This window comes from Melospiza melodia, chromosome 6 (genome assembly GCF_035770615.1).
Source record: "Melospiza melodia melodia isolate bMelMel2 chromosome 6, bMelMel2.pri, whole genome shotgun sequence".
In the NCBI taxonomy this organism is placed as follows: domain Eukaryota; kingdom Metazoa; phylum Chordata; class Aves; order Passeriformes; family Passerellidae; genus Melospiza; species Melospiza melodia.
In genome coordinates, this window is record NC_086199.1 from 31,427,230 (window position 1) to 31,453,164 (window position 25,935).

Consider the following 25,935-nt stretch of genomic DNA (forward strand, 5'->3'; position numbering starts at 1 on the left):
AATGCAAATATTAAAAAATACTGACTGCATGCTTGAAGCCTGAAAGATTTATGCATAAGCTCTCCATTTCATTCCTGTTGGTGGATGACTTGCTTTAGAAAAAGCAGGGAACTGCAGGGGAGGAATATGGAAACACTGTACTGAAAATGTTATGCTAACTCTAAAGGTAAAGAAAGAGTTGTACCTAAATTTAATTCTAGTTTTTAGGTGAAACTTTTACATAAACTGGAATATATTGGAAGAATGATTCTTCTGGTAGTTTAGGAGACTATTCAATACACATACTGAGGGCTATGATAAAATATCTGAGGGCTATGATAAAGTATCCATGCATAATACATTAAGTGTGAGAAAAAGACTTACCTTGTTGAATATCCTTCATCTCCAAGTGCAAACTCGATATTAAAATTCCTACAGTTTGAGATCGCTTTCCATCCAGCAATTTGATAATCTAGAAAGGTGATGCAAAATGATCTGAGATCAAGGGAACACTCTAGAAAGGATTCAGCCACTTTTATAACAGAAGCTAATTTGCGAATTGACAATGAATTTTAAGAAATTAATTTTAAGACTGAATTCTCACCAGTTCTACCAAAGAACATCACCTCTTACTTGTAGGATGCTGTTACATAGGAAAAGAAAAAGGCACATCAAATATTTATTCTGGAATATGCTTTATCCCCCTTTTTCTTTAAATGACAAATATGAACTATTAAAGACACTGAGTACACCACAAGTTCCTGAGTTTGTCTGGTAGTTTACATTTCAGTGTGAACAGGCTTATGTATTTTTTCAGCAAAGAATCAATTCCTGACCAAGAATTGAAGAATTGTCTTTTTATGTCCTCTGAGCACTACTTCTGGAACACTGGGCACTACTCAAAGTATTTCTTTTGCTCATGTCTGAATGTGCTTATTCCACACTGTTGACACTCCACAGGGATTTCAGGATTTTTTTCACATTTGGGTACAGATATTTGAGAGTATAATATACTGACATTCAGACTGTAATACTTTCTGATGAGAGTTTAGGGGGAGAGGAAGAAAGGAGGAAGAGAAACCTTTATGTTATTTTGGCTGGTTGAAATTACTTATAAAGAAAGGGATCAGTGTTGCTCAGATGTTACAAATGTAAAAAACTTATTTCCCACAATGTCTGGGATATTGGTATTTGTGATTTTGATTTATTTCATAAGAAAGATATGACAGGAGCACATCACAAAATGCAATACAGACACAAATTCTTCAAAAATACAAAATGTTCTGATCCAAGCAGATGGCTTACTTCATAGTGTTGATGCACAAGAACTATCAAAAATACTAACTCCTATGCAAAACTAAAATTAATAGTTATGTTTTTCCCAAAATTTATATTTTTAGTATTTGAATATTTAATCTATATTTCTCCAAATTTAATTTTATTATTTAAATTAAAGGTGGCACTTATATTTGGATATTTAATCATAGTAAGAACTTAAAATAATTATTAGTCTTGATTGCTAGAATGCTTTTAGTGATACTCAAAGACAGTTAACTGACAAAATTTATATTAACTCATAAAAATGTTTCCTGTGTTTTATGTGATTTACAAATATTTGCCTATGAAAATACTTATTTAGATAGTAAACCTTCTGATTTTTATGAATTCCTACAATTATTTAGAGTACTGAAACTGGATAATACATGCACAAGTTGGAACAAATGCTCTCTTCAACAAAGATCTGACAGATATTTTAGGTTCCTCTTGTAGGTACTCAATAATACATTTATGTTAAAGTAGATACTGTATATTTTCTGCCAAAATTTGAAAAAATCTATCCTGAGATTTTTTTCTGCCTATATGTACAGCACATATGATGGATATTAAGAAATTAATACTGTGGAAAGTGTTTTGTTCAAATGACAAAATATTCAGGCTCTTTATCTCGTGAGTACACAAGCAGACAAGATGATTTTGCTCCAAGTTACCTTAATTGAACGCTGTGGAAGCATCACATCCTGCTGACTGATTCTTCTGAGCAAATGTAAGTAACTGCCTGGTTTATCATGGTCATCTCTGAAGCTTTACATGAATTTGCTGAACTCCACAGCACATTAACTTCTTACAGGGATAATTACAGGTTTGAGCAGTATGCAATTTGTACAGCATTCACTGACCTCCAAGCTGACCTTGTTCAGGGCAAATTCATAGGTTGTCATAAACCCCATTAGACATGCCTAGTTTGAGGCAAAACCTTTCCAGACTACAGCTGTTGTAGACAATATGACATTTTAAATCATTCCACTGAAGTATTTGCAAGTGCTACTATATCCTCAAGATATGATCAAACTAGCTCACATCACTAAGCAAGACCTCCCCCCTAAACAATTTGTGAGAAAATCCTTAAAGAAAGCCCTATATAATTTTAAAAGCTAAACTAGAGATTAATGATTTGAAACAGCAACTGACTGTATATTCACTTGCATTTTAGACAAATCTACACATGGTCACAATTACCAGGCATCAAGCTAGATGCAGACTACCTAAAGTAGCTTCAACCAAGTAACGGAAAGCTAATAATTAATTCATTAGAGAGCAAAAATGGAGGAAAATGACGACAGAATAGCTTACATTAAGCATAAACCTACTTCAAACCCATAGTTATAATGCTAAGTATTGTACTGAAATTTTGTCATAGATTTTTAGAATCAATGTGGAACTTGAAAGATTTTGCAGTTAAAATATATAATCAGTAGTAAAACAGAGAATTAATTTTCAAAGACACTAACTTTGTCCCAAATGATGGTTATTCTGTCACTAAGGGGGAATTACATATGTGTGTGAATTCCAAATAGAAAGGAGACACAAAAAAATCAACACTTTTTCAGTTCAGTAAAAACATAAGGCAAATAAAAGGAAAGTTTGTAAAGACTGTGTTGAACTATTTAGTCTATGCTTTTAAAAGACAAATCACTGATCACCTCTCAGCATATTGGGACTTGCTTGTAGCTGGCAGTGACAGGTAAGCAGCTACAAGCCAGCTGATGCTGCTGTGCCAGCTGGTGGGGTTTGCCAGCTGCCTGTTGCTTCTCCAGACTACGAATGCATTGTTGTAATGGATGTAGCATCTTCTGGCTTAGTGACAAAATTGTGACTGCTGGTGATAATTCCTTTATTTCACTGATCCATAGCATTACTTGATTTTTGCTGGATTTCCCCTATTTTTTAATGTTAAGTTAGCTGATTTGCTGTACACAAGTGTCGCATCTACATCTTTCAAATCTTTAGAATCTAATTAAAAAGTGCAGATATACCAAAGCTTGAATACACTAATAAATTATTCTATCATTCCCATTAGAAGGTGTTCCTCTAATGTAGCCAGAAATTTATTTCATTAAATATTGTACAGCAGACTTTACTGTTCTGTCAAACTGCAATGCCTACATTCTGACCAGGACACTTGCTGGTGCCGAAATCTGAAGAGATTCAGTGTACTTTAGTGATTAAAAGTTAAAGCCTTCCTCCTGGTGGTGCATGGATTCCTTCCATAATATTTAAATTTATTGAGAAAAGCCATAAGCTAAAAAGCTGTCCTGCATATTACAGCATTTCCCTCCATTCCCACTCACCAACTTTTACAGCAAATCAACAGCCTGGACCCATGTTTGGATTGCTGAAACCCTGTGCAAACACAGGAAGAATATTCTGCACAAGAAGCCAAAGTATGTCCCTCAAACCATTCTGCATAAACAATCCAAGAGTAACCAATGAAATTTCAGAAGCTTAAGACTAGACATTATCTCTTATATTCCTACTCAAGGGAGAGCCAAATTTAACTATGTTTTCCTTAATGTGGGTGAACCATAGCTTTATATTTTTTAAAGCCTATTTACAATTTTATTAGCTTGAATACACCACTACTTTTAGCCTTTTTCTAAAGTACACACAAATGGCAATATATCAGGTTCAAATAGGAGGTGTGAATGAGCTAGTAAGAAACATTTCTCAATATCTTTACTCCTATCAGAACTGCAAAAATTAGACAAACCACAAAATAGATATTCACCCTGTGGATAATTTCTATATTCAACATGACTTCAGGGCTTTGTGATAAACAAGGAATGCCATTATTTTTCTCAGATCAGAATATAAAAAGAAAGTGAGACTGCCTCGGACGAACATGCACTAGCATTTTAGTACTTCTGCTTAAGTTTGAACACTGTTTATTATCTTATGCAGACAGCTGAAGACAGTCATTGTGTTTCACCCCTGCAAAGCTTCCAACATTTTCTGCAATATCTGCCCTTCTTGCGGAAACACAAAATTTATTAATTGTAATTCCTCATTTAGTTAGATGGACAAAAAACTTGCTGACAGGCATATCCCTTTCAGTTAAAAAAATGCAATTCACTCAAAATATTGACACTCTTTGTAAATGAGAACACATGTTAATAATTATGTGAAGTCTGTTAGAGATAATAGACAACAGAAAAGCCATTATCTTTAATGTCCTCCTGCGTCTTTGAAATTATAATCATTGCACTAAAGGGCCAAAAATGATTGATGGACTTTCATTTGGAGCATACACCTGACACAAATTACTTGACATTTGCTCTTCTTTTTTTTTTGTAAGATGAAGACAGAGTGGCATCACAAATATCCAACTATCCTGTTTCTTGAAAAAGTATAGAAAATACTTGAGTTTTTGAGGATAAATTACTAACAAGTGCTCAAATATATTGGAAAAACTAACACAACGTCAAAATATGTGCTAAATCTAGCAATAGAGCTACAAAATACACATGGAAAAAATCGCAGCAAATACATCTTTTTTAAATATCTCTTTTTCAAGATTTCAGAATATTAGGTTAATATATAATGAATATGTCTTCGATTTATTTGATTCATATTCAGGAGCTAAGGGACTTTTGTTTTCCTCCAATAATTTGAACTTTTCCTGCTGCAGATTCAACCACTTCAGAAATATAAAATAACTATGAAATAAATCCCACTCCTTCTGTATATTATTTATCTACCTAGAGTCTCTGGGAACATCAGCAATCATCTCTTCTCCATTTCATGGACATCAACTCCAAACATTTACTGCATTACATTACTTCATATAAGATTATAATGCATCTAGTCTTAATTAAAAAACATTTTTATGGGAGAATAATTATATTTTTAATGTTTATATATCTTGCACAGTATTTTGTTCTAATACTGGGACATAACTAATATATTCATCTAGCCAGTAAATTCTCCCAACCAGAAAAAAACAAATTCTATTGTCAAGACATAATATCAAAGCCTCAGAATACTAATTTTTATCATTATCTACATAATACATAGAATATTAAATAAAAGATTGTATACTTGCAGAGAAAATAAATGCAAGAACAAGAGTTTCCTGCATTATTTCAGAGGGTGTACAATTGGAAAAAAACCTTGAAGTTCTTCCAAAGGTGCTACATTTTCCAAAGGGCTTCAAGATCAAAGAAGCATGAGCAGCCACACAGTTTGCAGAGCTTCTAAGCCCAGATAAACATTACAATAAAAAAATTCCAGTCTTATGTATATATATTTGTTTACTAGAAAGGTACACCTGACCTTTGCTTAGCCTATATGGGATTTACATTGTATCACCATCAAGTGAATGAACTATATTTTTCCAAAAGAAATTATTATATTTCTAAAAATAAGTAAAATCACCTTTTATGCAGTCCTTTAAGTTGTATTACCATTGCTGCTAAGATTCCTAATTTCCATTCCTTTCTTCCCCCACACACTTATCAGAAGCCTCTAGAAATCAGTGTAACCCAATAAGCCATTTCTATCTGGCATGAATGCAACAAATTTGGGAATCATGAAAGTATTTTTGAAAAAAGTATAGCCAGCTGTTTCAACCCATATGACAATGGGCAGAAGGTGAACTTTATATCTTTTAATTGATTAACAGAATCAAGATGTTGAAAAGGCACTCAAAATGTCATTCTGCCCAACAAGACAACATTTCTGCACTTCAAGATAGTTATCAATTATATGTGTACCACTCCAAACAAACTTTCCTAAAGATCTGCAAATACAGAAACACAATTTCCCTAGCCAAAATTTTTCTGCATTCCTTCGGTATCCTTGCTCTTAGAAAGCTTTTCATAATTTTTCTTTGCAGCAGCTGCATGCACTTGATTACACTTATACTGTGTGTCCCAATCAACCTTCTCCTTTCTAGACTAAACAATCATAATAATTTGATTCTTTCCTTAGAGACTACTTCACTTTTCATTATTCTCCCTCTTCTTGACTCTTTACAGTTAGCAAATTTTTAACGAAGGGTTGTAGTGCCTAAATGTAGATACAGATCTTAACTGAGACAAGGCTGAGTAGTGTCTTGCAAGCAATACTTCTTGATCTATCAGAGTTCTGCTTTGCATTTTTAGTATTACCATGATTTGACAATTCATATTCCTCTTGTGAGCCACTATAATGCCAAGACTCTTTCTGCTGAACTATTACTAGTCAGTTAGTCAGCTGTACCCCATCTTATTTTTTAGGTAGCTGAATATTCTTAATCGTATTAAACTTGTGGTTAATTGCATTAGCTTTGTGCTTATCTTTGTCTGTCAGATGAGATCTCAGACATATGAAAGCCTTGTGAAGGATCTGTTTCAGTACATTTGAAGCCTCTCACAAATAGGTGGTGGCTGCAGAGCTAGCATTTTGCTATTCAAGAAATAAGTGAAAATACAAAGTAACTACAACCAGCAGAGAAGTCCACAGAGTCCCCAGTGTATTCTTCTATTTTGACATTGAGTATATATATGCATGAACAGAAATATTATTGATGATATATTGAAATATTATTGATATATTATAAATATTCATTTTACAAAACATTTTATTATACTGTAATTATATAATATATATGACTATAAATATATATGTATATATTCATATATATACTCAGAAGTTTCCTTTCTGAGCATAACTTGCTAAATGGTACTGGAAAATAGACCAGCCATTCCATTTATCTTAATCAATCAGGTTGAAAAAGATTTCTGACATCCAACCTATGACTGAACGCCACCACGTCAACCAGACCACAGCGCTGAGTGCCACAGTCAGTGTCTCCTTAAACACCTCCAGGGATGGTGACTGCCACCTCCCTGAAGAGTCCATTCCTAAGGCTAATCACCCTTTCTGTGAAGAAATTCCTCCATGTCCAACCTAAATCTCCCTGGTGCAGCTTATATAGGACATTTAGACATTTCTGGCTGAAAATGGCAGGTGTCTATCAGCTGTAAGTAAAAGAAAGCAGAGCATACAGTGAATTTTTTAATCTGTGCTGCCATACAGCGTCTACTACTTGGAAAATGGGTAAGAGCAGAACTGAAATTTCTATAGGCTTTCCACAGAAGCATTTATTTCACAGCCTAAGCACACAGATTATTCCAACTGGTTTCACAAAACTAATAATTCTGAGAATAAACTGAGTAATATTGTTTTATTTGGAATTGCAAAAGAGTTAAATGAGAAACAATTACCCTCTAATTCAAAAGATAAAATCTTAATTCCAATTGAAAAAGGAACTTGACTGTGAGGCACTGATGTAACTCTCATTCAAGAAGCAAAGTATTGAACAATCATATTTTAATAAGCTGACCTGCACCATCTATTGGTCTGTCATTTCCCTCAAAACCAAAGAAGCTGAACTTAGTTTGTGTAAGATGCTATGAAATAAGGCATAGTTTGTGCAGAGAAGAGGGTTAGTGCACGGAGTGGGTCAGTCTTACCAGGTATCATTAAATAAAACAGCTTAACTATTTCAAACACAAACTACAGCTTCACTGCTGTACCTATAACTTGCTCTGAAGGCCTTTTTAGTGAACATGAAAAAGGAATTTATAAGTAAGTACATAACGACATGGCATCAACTACATCTATATGGTGAGCCTCATATAAGATTTGTGTTTCTTAATGTCTGTAGAAAGCATCTTTTACCACACTATACAATTTCCTATAATGTGACACGAGTACCATTTTTAAGATCAGACAAGCAGAAATTTATGTACTGAAGCAAAGAAAAAATTCCTGCTAAAACCATAGTAGATATAATTGTTAGGAAAAAGGCAAGAAACGTTGAGAGCCAAAAGAAGCATAAGAAATCAGAAATGAAACCAGTCAAACTGACAATTTTATATTGATCTACAGGAGTTCTCTGTTATTATCTATTAATAAATCCTCCTAAGTAAATAAAGTAAATAAAATGTCTCTCTACTACTGTAACATTTGCAGCCCACCAAGACTGACCCACTGGACATATCTGGAATTTCAGAGAGACAAAGAAAAACACAGGACCATCTAAGAGGGCCAACTGTCTGTAAAAACATTCAGCTGCTACTATGAGTCATTTAACTGAGAAAGGTGAAAAGACAGGATACAAGATAAGAAAATGCTTCTGTACTCAATGAACATTTTCTTTGAATTCTAAAAGTGGATTTATTTTTAATTTGACCCAATGATGGAATTTCATACTACTGACCATGACTTTGGTAAATTCTCACAGAAAATCCTACAGTTCCCATGGTTCGTAACACCATCAACATTCCCATCGGTTTTCAAAACTAAAGACATAGTAGTATATATAATTTTGAATTTATTTCTAAGGGGGTTTACTTTTGTAGTTTCCACAGTACTTTAAAGGAACCCTTTTAATTTCTTTAATTTCAGTAAAATACCCATTGTCTTAAAATATCTTATTGCCTCTAATACCAAAGCAGAATAATTAAAACATTGATAGAAATGAAAAGGATGTCTTGGTATGAGAATACACTAGTTGCTCATGAGAAATAATGCATATTATTATAACAATATGTTCTGTAAGTACTACCCAATTCAATTTTGGATAAGCCAAGAGAGATCACTAAAAAATCATGCTGCTCAAACAAGTAAGTTAGTTTGCAAAGCAGCAAGGAAAGAGAAAAGCATAATTTCATCTTTCAGTATACAGGCCTAATTCTGTACCTGGTTTGCTGTCACCCCCTTGGAAAAGTAGATATACTCCCATAATTACTGAGATTTTGAAATACAAAGGCAACTACTTTTGCATATTAATTCCCCATTAAATTACAGTGATTAAATACTTCAAAGTTCTTTAGAAACCTGTATTTCCTATTACATAATTCTTTCTGAAAAAAAGGTAAATTAATGAAATGTAAAAATAAATATTAGAAAGAAGGCATAAGATATGTGAACAAATTGAATTTATGGATACAGCTGCTGCTACATATCACATCCATTTCAAGCATTTGCCAAGTAAAATATATAAAAATATTTTTCACAGAGATGTTCAAGCCCAGCGTCAGTCTAATATTTGAAGGACTGTAACTATTATTTCTTTGGTAAATGCCAGCATGTCCCCATCCAGGCCCCATTTTAAATTATTTACCTGTTGCATCGCATGAATTTGAGTTCTATAAATTCTACAGCCTTACTGATACTTCTCATTAGCTGTTGCATTAAGACACAATACAGGGAATTTATGATGAAAGATGTTCTGAAAGATCTGAAAGCCCCAACATGTATACATATTTCACGCTCTATGAATTATAAAATTGAAGGTAGCAAGCACAGCTCACATGCAAAGTGCCCTCTTGTGGTTCCCAGCAGGTCAACTCAAAGAAATTTAAAACACAAATGTTTCAGTAGTTTCTGATGTATAATCACACTGGTTTAGGAAAACAGTATTGATTATTACTCAGTCTAGAATTTTTCTGGCAGTAAATAGTACTAATGGCATTTGTTTTTCTCATCTGCACGTCCCAATTGGCAAGTGCCAGCTGCCTCTGTAATGGATCATGTCTAAATGCCATGGCAATGACACAGCTACTGCATGTAGCTTTGGCCATCAAAGACATGATTGTCCTGCCCCTTCCTGACACAACTCCTTGGCTATATTGAAAAAAAATTTGGCATTCCTTATTTAAAATTTTGCTTTAAATTTCATTTTTCTAACAAAATTAATCTCAGTGGAAGAGAGGTCTGCTGGAGTAACTAAAGACAGGCATTAATTATACATCGGCTCAAGGGCAAATAATGGCCAAAATACTGTCACTTTCAGATACTAATTAGAACTTTAATTCTATTCTCCTGTACAGTATTTTTTCTACCTCATTAGGATGGGGAACTTTCATTAGCAAAGGTAAAAGATTTTCCAAGGTAAATAATAGCCCTGCATTTTCAAGCAAAAGATTTGAGATTGAATCAGCAATCCATAGTTTTATTTCTTGCTCATTCACAAAAATTCCAAAAATTAAAAAGGAGTTTTCTCAAAATGAAAGACTAAACAGTACCACACACACAAAAAAAAAAAAAAAATAAAAAGACAAAGAAACAATAAATACCTTTTTGGCCTTGGTTTTTTTTTCATAAGTCTCTGATAATGGTTTTCTTTTTTCCTGAGTGGTGTCTTTGGAGAATAAATATTCAAACTCAGTAGTGTCAAGTATATCAGGTTCTTCCAGTGATTCCCATAATGTTGGCATAGCAGTTTTCCTATAAAGGGAAAGGTAATAATAAAATTTCAAAACCTTATGAGAAACGATAATAGATCTAACCATAATAGATGAAAATCCATGATAGATTTAAACTCAAAGCAACACACAGAGCATTCCTTTCCTATACCTTGCTCTTGTAAGGAGTTAAAAGTTTTCCTATGAGTTTTAGTTATTAGTTTGAGCAACTTAGTCCATGCCTGCTAGACTATGCATCATTCGCATTGCACCGTTCTTGGTGCAACAATGGCAACTTGTGCAAATACATGTCAGGAGATTGCTGCCACTTCAACTAGGATTAGAAGTACTCCAATGTCAGCTTTTTTGAGAAATTCCCAGTAATCTATCTAGACCTATAAAAATAAACAATATCAACAAATAGTGAACAAACTTTATTCAAGCATATTTTAAGTGTGTTTGGGGAAATTTGTATAGGACCTGATTTACTTCATGTTATCCATAGATGTTGTATGCTCATATTTATCCTTGTTGTAGTTCAGAGAAACTAGAGTAATTATGTGGCTTATATTTTGGGAGACTAGCCAGTATTCTTCTCCATTCAACCAACTGCAAATTTTAAATGTGGATTATCTTTCTTTTTTTGCCATCCAAGACCAGATTTAGTTTTGGATCAGCTGGGAGCTTGTTTACACAGTCCTCCAGTTTTATCTGGAATAGGGGAAAATAATATGTAGTGCTACAAACATTGCACATCAATTCTGAAAGGGCCTTGTTTCAAAATATTCAATTTCAGGAAAATATGTGGGACAAAACTTCTGAGTGTTCTTGTCTGTTTATCAGTAGAAGGTGGGACCACATCTTCCAGCAGATGTCACTAAAAGGCAGTGAAATTATTTGCAATTAAAGAAAAGTGAAGAAAACCACTACAAAATACAAATGGCTGATGTCACTAAACATAGATGTAATATGCAACAAAACTGAATACCTACCAATTCAAAAGGAGCCAATTTTTTTTCTCAAATTCAGGATTATTTTCTACTTAATGCTCAACTATCATGAACGTATAAGGAACTTTTCATTTTTTTTTTATTAACATCTACTGATGCAGCATATTCTATGTCACAGGACATGTTTAGAGCTCCCCAGCTTCATGCTTCCTGATATTAGTTTTTGTCCCTGCACCAGGACAGTTGTGTTAGCAATACTGAAGAATGAAGGATTCTTTCTGGCTCTGCAAACAGAAGTCTGGGACAGGTTCTGATCTGAGCAGCAAATCCTTGAAGAAATTTCCAGTTCTAATACAGACCAGGAAAATGCTGGACCATTACATCTGGTAACTAGCAGTTCATCACAATGCTATGAATTATCCCTTACCTTGCAAAAACTTTTGTCTCAGAAAGAAAGCTTTTATTTAATTGATTCAATGGGAAGAATTCCAATAAAGTTTATTTATGGACTAACTATTTATTCACTATGAAACAATTATGCCAAAGAAATACTGGGAAAGTAAAAACGAAATGTTCAAGATTCCTGCTCCAAAATATTTCAATTCTAAAAAATTTCAATTCTTTTTAATTCTGAAAAACTAAGACTATACAACTGACATTTCAGTAATTTCTTTGTTCTTGTCAGATATTTTATATAAAATATTGACACCTTACAATGTTTTATTACACCAGAATAATGGTACTTTCTCATCAAAATAAATTCAGAGCTGTAAAGTAAAATAAAACTCATATTTAAATTCACTTAATTGCTATGAAGATATTTACTTCAAACGTGTTTAAATATAATAGAGAAACCTGAAAATACAATATTATAATACTAAATAATTTAAATAAATACATAATTTATAAAAATCATTGTTACAGAATAAATTATAATAATTTCTAAAAATTAACAGTATATTATATTAATAATATAACAATAATAATATAATAATAAGTAACATACTGTGTGTATATACTGTATAGCACATATTATGATGCATTATGGCTATAGTAATATAATTTAGCTTATTAAAATCTTTAAATTTAGCATCTTGGTAATTGCTGTTAGGCTAACATAATTTTGAACACAGATAATAATGGTTTCAACTTTAAGATCCCAATAATAGTGTAATTTCATTATTTGCATTAATACGGGACCTGAATTAAGGAACAACTCTTCATTAAAATAAAATAGTCTGTGTCACTTAAGCATCCCCCAAAAATCCTTTTTGATCCATGCCTCCTAATGAGCTCTGTATTACAGTAATAAACACAGGAAGGAAAGTCACTATCAGTCAAATCCAAAAAGAACAGCTGAGTAACTGTGGAAGTAAGGTACTAATACTGGTTCAGAAAGTGTGACTGGGAGAACTGCTTTTCTCCTGTCAGCTAAATAAACAGGTAGCATAAAAAAAGATAGTAGGATAATTTCAAACAAACCTGGCCAAAAATCGTTTATTTATGCCTGTTCACAAAATGACCCCTTCCAAACTAATCGATAAAACAGTGTATTTTGTAATAGACCAGCCTCTGCAGGGCCCCATCCAATCTGGGCTTTAACACTTTCAGGAAAGAGGAATCTGCAGCTCCTCTTGGAAACCTTTCAGTGCCTCACCACTCCCACAGTAAAGAATTTCTTCCTTATACTCTACCCAAATCTACCTCCTCTAATCACAGATTTTACTGATACTGGGAGTTGCCCCAACTCAGTACAAGATCTTGCACTTGGGCTTGTTTGCAGTCCCACTACTCAAGCATATCAGGGTCCCTCTGGATGGCATCCCTCCCTCAAACACATCTGGGATTCTATCCCTGCACTACATCACAGTAAGGGGGATATTCTTTTCAAAATTTTATATCTATTTTTTTAAAAGCTGTAGAGGTCTCTATCAGTACTGAGACTTGTCCATGATGGACACTTCATGCTGCAGGTTGCTGAGCTGCATATATTTACACATATGCTTTATTCTTCCTGCTCTGACAGAATTATGCACAGAGGTTAGGTTCCAGTTTAACTGTTTCCAGTTTCTAGAACTGGAATCACAGAGGAGGACACAATATAGTTCTCTGGAGAATGGATCACAAAGTGACTGGAAAACAAAAATGAAACTAAATTCTCATCTGACCAAACTTTAACATTTCAATTCTACTGCAAACACAGACTTAATTTTAAGAAAATAAAATGTCTTTCTAATCTCTCGGCTACCCTTTTATGCTTTAGTACTAAATCTGGGAAGCACTCTGTCACTACAGTTATCCATGCAGCGCTTGAATTATTAGGAGAAAAAGCCCAAACAAAACATGCTTTTGTTATGATGCAAAAAGTTTTCATTTATAATACATACAATTTTAATTTAAATATGATATTTTAGAACAACTTATTTTTTCAGACTTCTAGAACCGATTCAGGTTTTTTTCTAGAATTATGTAAATTTCATGTCTCTACACTGACCTGTAAGCAGCAGCTCAAGTCCAAGTAAGTATATTTTACCTGTTATCTTGCAATTGTATTCGTGTCCAGTACAAAGGCTTCATGGGACGGCCAGGTTCAATGGCAGGTTTTCGAGGACCTTGGTTTGAAGATAAAGTGCTATTAAAAAACAACCCAGGCCCAGGAGGTGGAGGGGGTGGAGGTAACCCAGATCCAGGCAGTGGAGGAGGAACAGGAGGTCCCAGCCCCGGAAGCGGTGGGGGTGGCGGTGGTGGTGGTGCTTGAAAATTCCTACAGCCTTCAGAAAGTGGAGGTGGCAGCGGTGGACCCAATCCAAACTGAGATGTCAGTGAAGCTGGACCCATTGGCAAGGGTGGTGGTGGAGGAACTACAGCAGACAGTGAAGAATCAGGAAGGGGAGGAGGTGGTAGTGGTGGTGGTGGAGGCAGCATTTGCTTTGGTTGACAAGACAAGACACTTTCTGATGACTGTACATTGTAATTGTCCTTATTTTCACTTTGGGCAGATATACTATGTGTCAAAGAAGAAATATTAAGCTTTTTGGGTACTATTTGGTTATTTTTCACAGCTCTGTTTTCTTCTTCACTAGGCTTTATAAAAGTTTCTCTGTCAGTCTGAATACATACATTTCGGTATGCCTTTGGTGGGTTATCATCTTCAGTAGAAACACCAATATCCTTTGCTTTTTCATTTCTTCTGTTTAATTTATTATCAAGTTCATTCTTCAGATGTGCAATGGTTTCCTCAAGCTGAGCAGTTGAGACAGCATGTTCTCCACGAATATGGAATACCCTGAGTTCAAACTGAGACTGCAGAGCAACAATAAAAAAACATCCTTAGTGCAAATATTTTTTGAAGTGTTTATTTCGTAGTTTGTTAAAAATCTTCACGTTTGAGCTATGTTCTTAATCAAAGTGGGAAATACTTCTCTTTCCCAGTTCTAAATGGTTTTATTGCAAGCTATCATATAACTGGACAATTACTAAATAAAAGAAATGTAAGCAGGATGTCTTTCAACAAAATATATTTTGTAAGGAAAAATCCAGAACATCAATTTGGGCAAATTTTAAGTTGTACCTTATCTTTAAGCAGACTTACCAGTTTTTAATTGAATGCAATAATTAATGGTATATTATGAAAAAAAGGTAGCTTTTTCAAACGTTATTCTATTTAATGACATGAGTTTATTGCTTATTTCATTTCATATATATGTCATATAAACATATATAGAGAGATAACATGTTAGGAAGTAAAAAATAGATTAAACACAACGGAGATTGATATTCATTCAAGATAAAACATTAAATAAAACAATATCTTAATCTATTTAAGTGTTATCATCAATAAAATTCACAGAGGTACACATAAATTCTTCAAGTTTATCTCTGCAATTAGATTAAAATTTCATTTCTTCTAGATATATTTTAATCTACAATTCAAGAAAATAAACATTAGAACCAAGAGAATAAAGACAATTTCACTGGATAACTAAGTAAGTAAGAAAAAAACCCCACTTTTCTTACTATATATCAGAAAGATACAAAACATTTGGCACAGAAATACCTCCTTTAAAAAATCCAATACAATCCAATACTGCTATTTCAGGTTATCAGGTCCCTACAAGTTATTTTCTGTTATGCCATGATACAATCAGACAGCTGGCTGATATTACCATGATTCTTTGCAAGGCAATGACTCCTGAAAGAGAGTTTTCATGGTTCTTCCAGGATCCCTCTACAAAAGGGAAGCCAACCTCATAACAGAAACAGCTAATAAACTGTGATTTTCCCAAATTCCTACAGGCATAGGAATTTACACTTAAAATTCCCATGAAGTGCTTGTCAGAAGTGGCAACACAAAACTCCCTATTTACCATTCCAACTTGAGTATTAGGGCAGAGCTACTAGTTTACAGCATTAAGTAATGGGCATCCAAGTCACATATCTGTAGCTCAACATGGAAAAGATAATGTAATAGTTGTGGGTTTATATTGTGAAATGAAGTTTGACTAGATATGCAAACAAGATATGCATACTTACAGCAGTATGATCAGTTTGGATTCTAATCAATTTTGTAGGACAAAATCCAAAGTAAACAATCTGAACACACTGGGTATAAAATGCTCCTTTACACTGGCAAGTGTAAAGGTGGGAAATCAAGTTTGAAGTCTTACAGAGAGAATCAAACAGATCTGCATTGGAAACAACCCAATTTTGGTTAGTTTTATAGATGACTCAGAACAAATATTATAACAATAAATTTACTTAGCTTTCTTCCTTTTCCTACTATTAATCTATTGGCACTCATCTTTATTATTAGTTCAATTCAACTATCACAAGATTTTCTGCCATTTGAATTGCTCCAAAGAAATTGCCTTTCTTTTTAAACTTGGTATACTGATCCATAATTGAGGTAATGAAATAAGTTTGCCTTAAGGAATTTAACTGGAGTTTTTTTATCATAGTGCTTTGCTCCTATTGGACATCAAAACCTGCCTCACAGAACGATCTGCTTTGAACGTTAAAGATTTTCCCAGCAGTAAATCTGAAGCCACCTTAAAAACACAATGTAAAAGAAGCCCAGTATCTAACAAAACTATTTATTACATTTAAATGGGCATAAAAGCAACTGTGTTAGTATTATAAGCATCTCCAAATACAGATCTCCAGTTTTAATTTACAATATAAAATTGGTAGTTTAAAGTCAAAATGATATTTGAGGTGAAAGAATGAAAAGCAAGAAAAAGCATAAAACTTGCATGTTTTCAGAATTATTTTCTGTAACTTGAAAAAACCCTATAAACAAGAATTAAAGCTAAAAACACTAAGCATTAGTAATAACAAAAAATAAGTAATATTTCTATTTAGTAATAAGTAAAAACCAATTTTATTTTAATTACTTTTCATCTCAAAGTAAGTCTTCTTCACCAAAGTAAGATTACCTTATATAGCTATGATAATACTTTTAATAAGTGTCAAGAATATGAATATTCATATGTGCTATTTTATATATACATGCGTAAATAATACATACATATTCTTAATAAAGGCCTGCTTCCTGGAAAATATTTCTTAAAATGAGATAAAATGCTCTAAAGTCATATGATAAATCGAATGGAGAGCAAACATCATCAAAATGTAGTAGTTGGTCACAACTATCTTAGGCAAGATGAAATGTAAAACTATTTCAGCAGGAAGCAAGGTATTTGATGGAGGGAAGTTATGGGAGGAAGGCTGGAGGAGCAGAAGATAATAGAAAGCAGCTGAAACTAAAGCTTATATACATGAATAAACATTATTTCTGAAGAAGGGTAGAGGATTTTGAATCCTATCAAAGGAAATTTCTGTAAAATTGCTGTATAAAATGAAAGCAAGACTACAAAGAACAATGTGGGAGATGTTGATCAGTAAGCTTTAGATATATTTCTTTTCATTTGAAAACTGCATTTCCCACTTTGCTGACTGGTATAGAAGCCTTTCCAGCAGCACTCATTTGAGAAATTTGGATTGTATAGCTACATTCAATACCAAATAAGCTATTGCAAGGAACATATTTCTATTCCCCTGACCAATGCATTTTCTTGCAGCAATAATCTGCTTTTTCAGAGAGTATCAAATTAAGCCCTCAAGCCCTGGTCTACTGAGGTTCTCTGGCTTTCCACTGTATCAGTGACTCTTGCCAGTCAGCCATTGACATATTACTCTCTCGCCTGTACACACACACAGAATTGATACAGCTGCCTAAATTTCCATGAAAGTAGATATATATTTTTCCCAGGTTACTTCTACAAATACCATATTTGAAGCATGAATGTTTCAATAAAGCCTTATTACTATTTTTTTTTCATACTGCTAGCTTAAAAGAAAAAGCTCTAATGTGCTGAAATCAGATTTCAATCATCAATTTGAAAGTACCTTGTGAGTATCATAAGTCTAATTCACACAGCAATGTGCTACTGAAAAAAGTTTCCTTACTTTGGCACAATCTTTCTTGCATTAATTGTCAATAATAGGCAAATAATATTATGCTATTAAGCTAAAGTACATAGTCAAAATTCAGCATTCACAATAATTTTATCAGACAAGGAAACAGTATGAAAATATACATGCTGCAATTCAAGAAAGAGGGCTGCAGTGTACATAGCCACAGAAGGGATTGATCAGTGGTGTGGCAATTCTATGGGGAAAAGATCTGCAAAGGACAGCACATCACAGACTCATTGAGTCTACTCTGTATTAGGATAAAAAGAACTGTCATATGCAAAAAAAGTAATCTTTGTGCTTTATCCAGTACTAAAAGCTGTGTGTTTTTTCAGTTTAAGAGAAATTCTGTCCCTGTGTTCATGACCACTGCTATTGAAATTCGGGGCAGCTCATTTGGTCTTAATTTTCTACGTTAAATCAACAATGCCTTTTGTCTCCACCTCACCCTTACTGGATAATGCTCCCCTTGTTTCCTTAGTTCCTTTCTGCTTTCACTGCTGAAAAATACTTTCAGTGAACCCTTAAATTTCCTTTGCAAGCCGTTAATTCAGCTTGAGTATTGTCAATTGCCCTTTTCTATTCTGAATTCTAAAACTGGCCTTCCTGACTAATGTACCTCATTTTCCTTTCTTCCATAGCTCTCTGCTTCCACCCAATACCCATTTTGAAGAGGCTGAATAAACAGGCAGTTCTGTCTATCCTCCTTGATAAAATGTCTTTTGCCTCCAAATCTGCTCTTGCTTGAAATGCAGGCTTTTTTGCACCTCTGATTCTAACTAAAGAAGGTTCTTGTCTATTTTGCTTTTCAAGACTCACTAGTGCAGTTGTACTTACAAATCAGTTTCTTTAATTTGTCGAGATTTGTCTGGTATCTTCCATTGAAATGGACAGGATCCATTTTCCCTTAGGTAAAATCAATTCACCAAGCAAGTGATGCCAGCTGACTCAGATCCCTCAAACACAGACATTTATATTTAAGTTTAGAAGGCCTGTGTTACCCTCTGCCTAAAAAAATTCCTTCTGTTAATGGGTAAAATAAAAGCCATCCCTAAAAAAAATAAAGACCTCTCTTTACTAAAATACATGTAAGAGGATTATGTAAATATCCAAAAATACTAATACACTGTAACCTGGAAAACAACAGGAGTGCTTGGATTGGCTGTCTAGTGTCTTCCTGTTTTCTCCCTTTACACCCATCCCTCTGGTCTACGTCTCCAGTGACCTCCTTTTCGCACCTGCTAAGTGACTTGACACAACACAGAGAAAAGAGGCAAATTATATTTTCTGACAATGCCAACAACTCGGCCTTGGTCCCATGGGACCTGGGAAATGATGAAGCATATGCTCAAGGAAGAAAAATTCCAAATATTGAATCCATGTACAATACTGTCATTAACCATTAAAGTATCAGATGACAAACCATAAATTAATCACAAAAGAAAAAGACCAAATCCTCTCATTCATGTAACCAACAGGTTGTCTAAATGTCTTTAGAATTAAAATGTGGATTGACAAGGACAAATCTCAATACCAATGTGACAGCTTTTCACTGTGCTCTGATATGTGAGAGGAAGATTACAGTCTCATTTCATATGGTCAATACAGTAAATTACAGTCAATTAAACGCAGTCAACTGAAGTACATTTTTTGTTGTTTCACTGCTTTATATAATGTGATTTTATGTGAACAAAAACTTTTAACCATGGCACAGAACTGCTCTAATATGAAAAGCTGTAGAACAATTTGTATGTATGAACACAAGGAAAGTATAAATTTACAGCCACCTACATTCAGAAAACAGTTGCTAACTTATTAGTCCAGACTTATTTGCATCAAAAATGTTTAAAAATGCTGAGAATTTTAACAGTAAATCATAAAAAAAGTTCCCTAAAATACTGTTCAGAACAAGCAATATGCATAACTTTTGCTTTGAAACTAGCAAGTTCATGCTCACTGTCAATGCCTAATACTTTTCCTTGAGTGTTTACAGTGTAATTCTACTCTGAAAAGTGACTGTGTAAAAATGACACATATTTAATGAACAAAGCCGTGCTAGGTATATCAGAGACAGACCTCTTCTTTAACTGAGAAACACACACTTTTACAAGTTTTTATTCTAATTAGGGTGGAAAAATAACATATTAGGGAGAAAGTGAGCTTGATTTTATTCCCTTCTCTGACTTTTATACAGTGATTGTTACGTCTAATTAGTTACTTATGCCAAGCCATGAAAATAAAAAAAAGTGGGAACAAAGAAGACACAAAGTATCAAGGGATATAGTTAGAAGATATGGCTATTTTCTAGAGAGGAGGATATTAATAAAGGAAAAAGGAAAAAAAAGGAAAAAAAAGACAAGAATTACTGAGTTGCCAATTAAAAGCTTATTTTAATATACTTTACAGCTTTTTCTCTTAATAGTATTTTGGCCAGTCAAGTAGTGTGCACAGAAAAGAGAGGAAAAGCAAATTTTTCAGAGAGAGCCTCTAGCTTGGTTTTGTTCATTCTAAGTAATTTAATCTTCAGTTTTTGGAAGAGTTCACACTTTTTTATTCTTCTATTGTGTTTACAAAAGAAAAGAAGCTCTTTTTTGTTGAATCTGTGTCCTTGAAAAAACATACATTTGTTTTAAATTTTAACAACAATCAGAGATTTAGCAAAGGATTTCTTCACAGGGGAAAAAAAGTTAAACCCATGCCAGTTTACATAAAAATGAAAATTCCTCTCTAACAAATACCTCAACAAACATAACAGTTACATATGGTATATCATCACTGTCAAGGGCACACAGTAAGAATTGTTCCTACACCTCACAATGAAAAAGTAATGACTGAACTCTTTCAAACAATCCCAGATCTCTAAATATTAATGTAGCCAATGCATAGAGTCCAATTCTCTTTCCAATTAAAAAATAATAAATATATAGCTTTATAGAGGAAATGAAGCAAAAGTAGTTGGGACAACAAACAAACAAAACCCCTGGCTATTTCCTACTCATTGTCCTTACAGATCCACTAAACTCAATATGTACAAATAAACTGGCCAAAGGCTGACAGTAGAATACAGTGGGTACAGGAATTGAATCAGGCACATGGAATGACCCTTGGGTGTTCTAGGCAGGGCCAGGAGCTGAATCCGATGATCCTCATGGGTCCCTACAACTCAGTATATTCTATGACTCTGGGATTCTGATTCTTTCTCACTAGTGATCCTAAGTATAAGGTAACAAACACATTTCCACTTTTATCACTCCCCAAAGAGTATGAACAGCCATGCAAAGCATATCTATGAGACAAGGACACTCTAGATATTTGCTGACCAGGACTGTGTATTTTAAGAGACTATTCTGTATAAGATACAAACTGCCCCTTTCATTACGGGCTGCAGAAAGTCCTGTATTCTTTTAAGCTCCAGCATCTTCTCTTGCTGCTCTCTGTGGACCTTCCATTATCTATTAATGTTCCGTGCTCTTCTCCATGCTCTTCACAGAGTTATCTCCAGGATGCCATAAAGTTTGTGCTCCTCATCCTTATTATCTTGTGTTTGCTCTGTAAATGTTTCTGTCAAGTAACATTAATCTAGGTATTGTTTCTTTCCCACACATATACACATCCTTCCTTCAGTCCTTTCATGGTTAAGAACCACCATCTAACAATTTAAGATTACACAAATTAAATCACTTGGAGAGCTTTGTTATACAACACATAGCTCACACCAGCTCATCTCCAGTTCTTTTTCTACAGCTGTCCTACATACATACCACTTTACTCATATCAACCCAATTAAAAAGGGTAAATAACTTCTCCATAACTTCTAATGAAATAATCAGATAGAGCCCTTGATGTGACCCTGAAATTTCTTGGTAAACTTTCAAGATCCTGCAAGCATTATGAATCCAAATACATAGAAAAACATCTCTAATGATGTTCATTGTATTCCATAGCATACTCCACATTTAAGAATCCTATTATGTCCACTTCACCACCCAGTAAGTGATGTACTCTACTGTGGAATCTTTGTGCCTACAGAGACATCTCACTGGAATCTACATTCTTCTTGATTTATATCAAACAGAAAATTATTAATGCCTTGGATTCACTAACTTCTTACCACAGGCACGTTTGCTTAACAATGTTATTTCTTGAGACAAATGATAAAAAACTCTAAAAAACTAGATGAAATAATACATAATACAGCCAACTGTTAGCAACATATGCTTAAAGGGGTAAATTTCAGGTTATTAATAAATAAATATTAACAATGGATAATTTAACATTTTATGTGGATTTTAAACGTTCAGTAGCTAAACTATAAAATTCCTACCAATATTAAAGTTTCTCATTTGAATGAATGCTTTTAAAAACAATCAACCCATGAAAATATTCACTGACAAAGCCCACTTTAAGCCTGCATGTATCTCAGGCAGCAGTGAATTCCCAGACAATGGAATACCACACGCACCAGAATTTGCCAAGAAGTAGCAGCTACCTGTCATGCCATTCAAAAGCTAACAATCCTTATAGAAAGTGACTACGTGTTGATTCTCCTAAATGCAAGATAGCTTATGCTAGGAAAAATAAATCCTAAATAATATGTAAAAAATGGGTACCCAGCTAAATTGACACCAACCTATAAATTTCCAGGAAAACTTAATTTTGTGGACAATTTAATTGGCAAAATATCTAAATATTGTTAAACTCTGCTAAACATTTAAATTCTGCTAAACATTTAAATTCTGCAGAATGGAATGAGGAATGCAACACGCCAATAAACGTAAATGATATATTGCATGCAATTTCTCTGAGGCAAAGGTAATCAAAGTATGAAACCACACCATAAGCTAAAAATTAATTTCAAACTTTTGTTGAACTAGGACCATGACCAGTTAACGTGCAAAATCCAAACATTCCCTTCCTATCAGAAACTTTGTAGTTACTATCTTTACTCTACTTCTCACTTGCAGCTGTTACCATAGTCTTAGGACAGCCTCAGTTACTATGCACACAAAAATACTGACACCTATTCTCTGTGGTGGTGTTCAGAAGATTATATGCAATGAGGAAAAAATACCTTGAACATTGCAAATAAAATACTTTAAAATACAATATGTAGAAATATAGACTGATAATTAAAATGCTATATGAATTATTTGTTTTGATGATAATTTACTTGAGATAAGCCACAGTATTTCTCAATTGCCAGGGAATTACATGATGATGTGGCATATTTTACATCTGGCATGTAAAATGTGAAAGCAATGCAAAAAATGGCTGAAAACAAGTTGAAGATGAAGTTTCAGTGACAAAAACTACAGAGTCAGTATGGATCCAATAAGAAAACTGATTGTAGTAGAGAGCAAGTTGTCTCTGATCTTGGGAGAATGTTTTTGGACACCTAACAGCTTTTTTATTACTGTGGCTGATTAAAATGAAAAGCCCTACTACTAAAATGTTCTTTTTGATGAGGTTTTCTGCCATGAACTATAGACCTTGCAGTCCAGTGGGATACAAATCCTTTGATCCTGTGCAGTCACATAAATTCAAAGTCGTAAACCAACATTGAATTTGATTTTATTAGTGTGGCTGATGTTGCCAGAATTGTAATGCAACCTTGTTTTTCTTAGCTTTTCTTCCTTTTCTTTTGGGGAGGAGATGGAAAGGAGAGTTTACTGTCAACATTGCTTCACCATACAAAGAGCTAATTTCTTTGGCAACCAAGCTACAAGATCAGCCATTATAACAAAGGTTTGTAACTATATAGGAAAGCAAAGATATATGTTGCTAAGTTGCAACCAATTATTTGAATTAAGTAAAAGCTGAAGCAAAAAGCATTATTAGTAAAGCTCGTGGAAAACAGCAACCAAAGATAAAATTACACACCTATAGAAAGAAAATGAGCAGCAATGAATACTTCTCAACAGGAATTAGTCAGTCAAATAGTGCCATGAGAAGAAAAAAAAAGTAACTACACTTTTACAAACTAACAATTTTCATTCTTCATAATGAACATAACTTTTGTCTAAAAGTTTTGAGAATTTTTAGATGATTAGTCTCTCTACCAAAATAGTGTTCTCATGTGCAATCAAAACAAAAAAAAAAAAAAGAGATTCTACATGGATAAAGAGAAGTATAAGATCAATTATGGAAATGACTCTGTATTTGTGTAAAAGACACACCAATTTTAAACTAACATATACTGCACAGTAATTATGCCTCACCATACTACTCTAGACATTCCAATTATAAAATTTGAAGAAAATATTGCAGAATAAAAAGTCTCAGATAAAACAGCCTTTGTCAATTAATCAAAAGGGAGGAATCAGAACAATCTTAATTTTATCCCTTTCCACCAATGCTTCCATGTTGTGCAACTATGCAGAAACTTTCTCTTCGACAGAACTAGTACCTCATTCAGTGAACACGTTGGGAGATATTCCAGACAAAAGTTAAAAAATCAATAATGAAAAGCAGCAAGCTTTAAAGACTTTTGCATTGTGTGTGCTGAAGTTGAAAGGTATGTAAGAACAAAGTGTGGACCCTCAGAAAGAGAAACAATACCAGTATAGTAAATGCCTGATAATGCTGACCTGGAAAAACAGATTCTACACTTGTTTGAACTGCAAAATTCCTGCTGTAAAATGAGTCACAGGTCATTTTAGTCAGTTTTCCTCAAGCAGTCACCAATAATACATCTTCTTTTACAAAAACCTATCTTAAGATTCTGAGACTCAACATGTAGTTGCAAAGTAAGTTAAAAATGAACTGTGATTGAACATTTTTGCAAATGTAAACATCCCAATAAATCTGTTAAACCTTAGGTCCATGAATAATAAGATTACATGCCAATCCTAACATATATTGTGAAGTCCAGTTTATACTTAAACGTCCTAAAGTTAAAACTTGTGACAGTAAGAAAAAAATGTAATGAAATGACTTATATTCAGATCAAATCATGACTAATAAAGCAAGGAAGGGTATTGCTTACTGACCAACAAAATTAAAATCAAATACTGAATGGACTGTATTCATTCCAGGACACATATTCTGGAGAATACTGCCCACATATAAGTAAAACTTGTATTGTGATGCCCAGACCAAAGTCTTTGCAATCTATCTCCTATTGTTTTCTGACCTAATTTCCAGGCTACCTCTTTTGCCCTTCATCTTGCCAGTCTAGTGCCTCTAGTACAGTGTATGCTATAAGGACTGCCAGTCCTAGTATCTCTATTCACTGTTTTTTACCTGAAATTGCACCTTTCACATCTCCATACATATGTCCAGCTCTGGTTGTCTGCTTTGCTTTCCAGTGGGTTTTCTTTCATTGCCTAACCATCAATAAGAGGGTCAGGAGACAGACTTTCATTTTGAAAGCATTCTCTGAAGGGTGATCCCCACCTAATCAACAGTAACTTGCGTTAACCATTAATCAGTGGAACTTAGTTTTGACCCAGTGTTATTTTATAACAACTTTGGTGGCCTTGTGGAAATGGCAATTGAAAGTTTTTTCAACACCAGAAGATGCAATCAGTGATCACCAGATTTGCAAAGTCAAAAGCTGCTAAAATCAGGTCTTTACTGAACATGAGAAAAAATAGTTTTATTTTAAAAAATTTAACCTCCAATTTCAGACAGATTTTCCCTTATTGGCAAAATGCTCATCCTTGACAAATCTGTCCCTGTTTCTGTTAAAATCAGGAATATTAGAGCCAGAATTTTTTAAGAACAGAATATTACACATTTAATAAAAAAAATACTATACAACTACTAGATTCAAACAAATATCTGGTGTAGTAAATTTCAAAGTGCAGATAATTTTGGCAAGAAAGCATAGGGTACACGTTTTCAAAACTAAAATGGTAATTTAGATATTACTTAATTTTTAATGGCTTTTATAATTCCATTATGACACTTCAGTTAATTTCTCTTGTATACAATTGTTTCCTATGTTACAGAGATCTTCAATATCTGTGAAAATAAAATGTCCTCTTGTTCAAAGTGTGTACTCTGCTTTATTCTCCTGA

General features: G+C 33.9%; 1 protein-coding gene across 5 annotated transcripts in view; it reads right to left on the reverse strand.

Moving 5' to 3' along the window:
- The window catches only part of FMN1 (formin 1), a 172,817-nt gene that overhangs the window by 75,386 nt on the left and 71,496 nt on the right, over nt 1–25,935 (reverse strand). For all 5 annotated transcript variants that reach the window (XM_063160502.1, XM_063160501.1, XM_063160498.1 and 2 more), the window contains 3 exons: nt 13,974–14,743; nt 10,383–10,533; nt 364–451 (listed from right to left, as the gene is read on the reverse strand). In XM_063160502.1, coding sequence (XP_063016572.1) covers nt 364–451; nt 10,383–10,533; nt 13,974–14,743 — 1,009 coding nt within the window. The remainder of the gene's footprint in view (nt 1–363; nt 452–10,382; nt 10,534–13,973; nt 14,744–25,935) is intronic.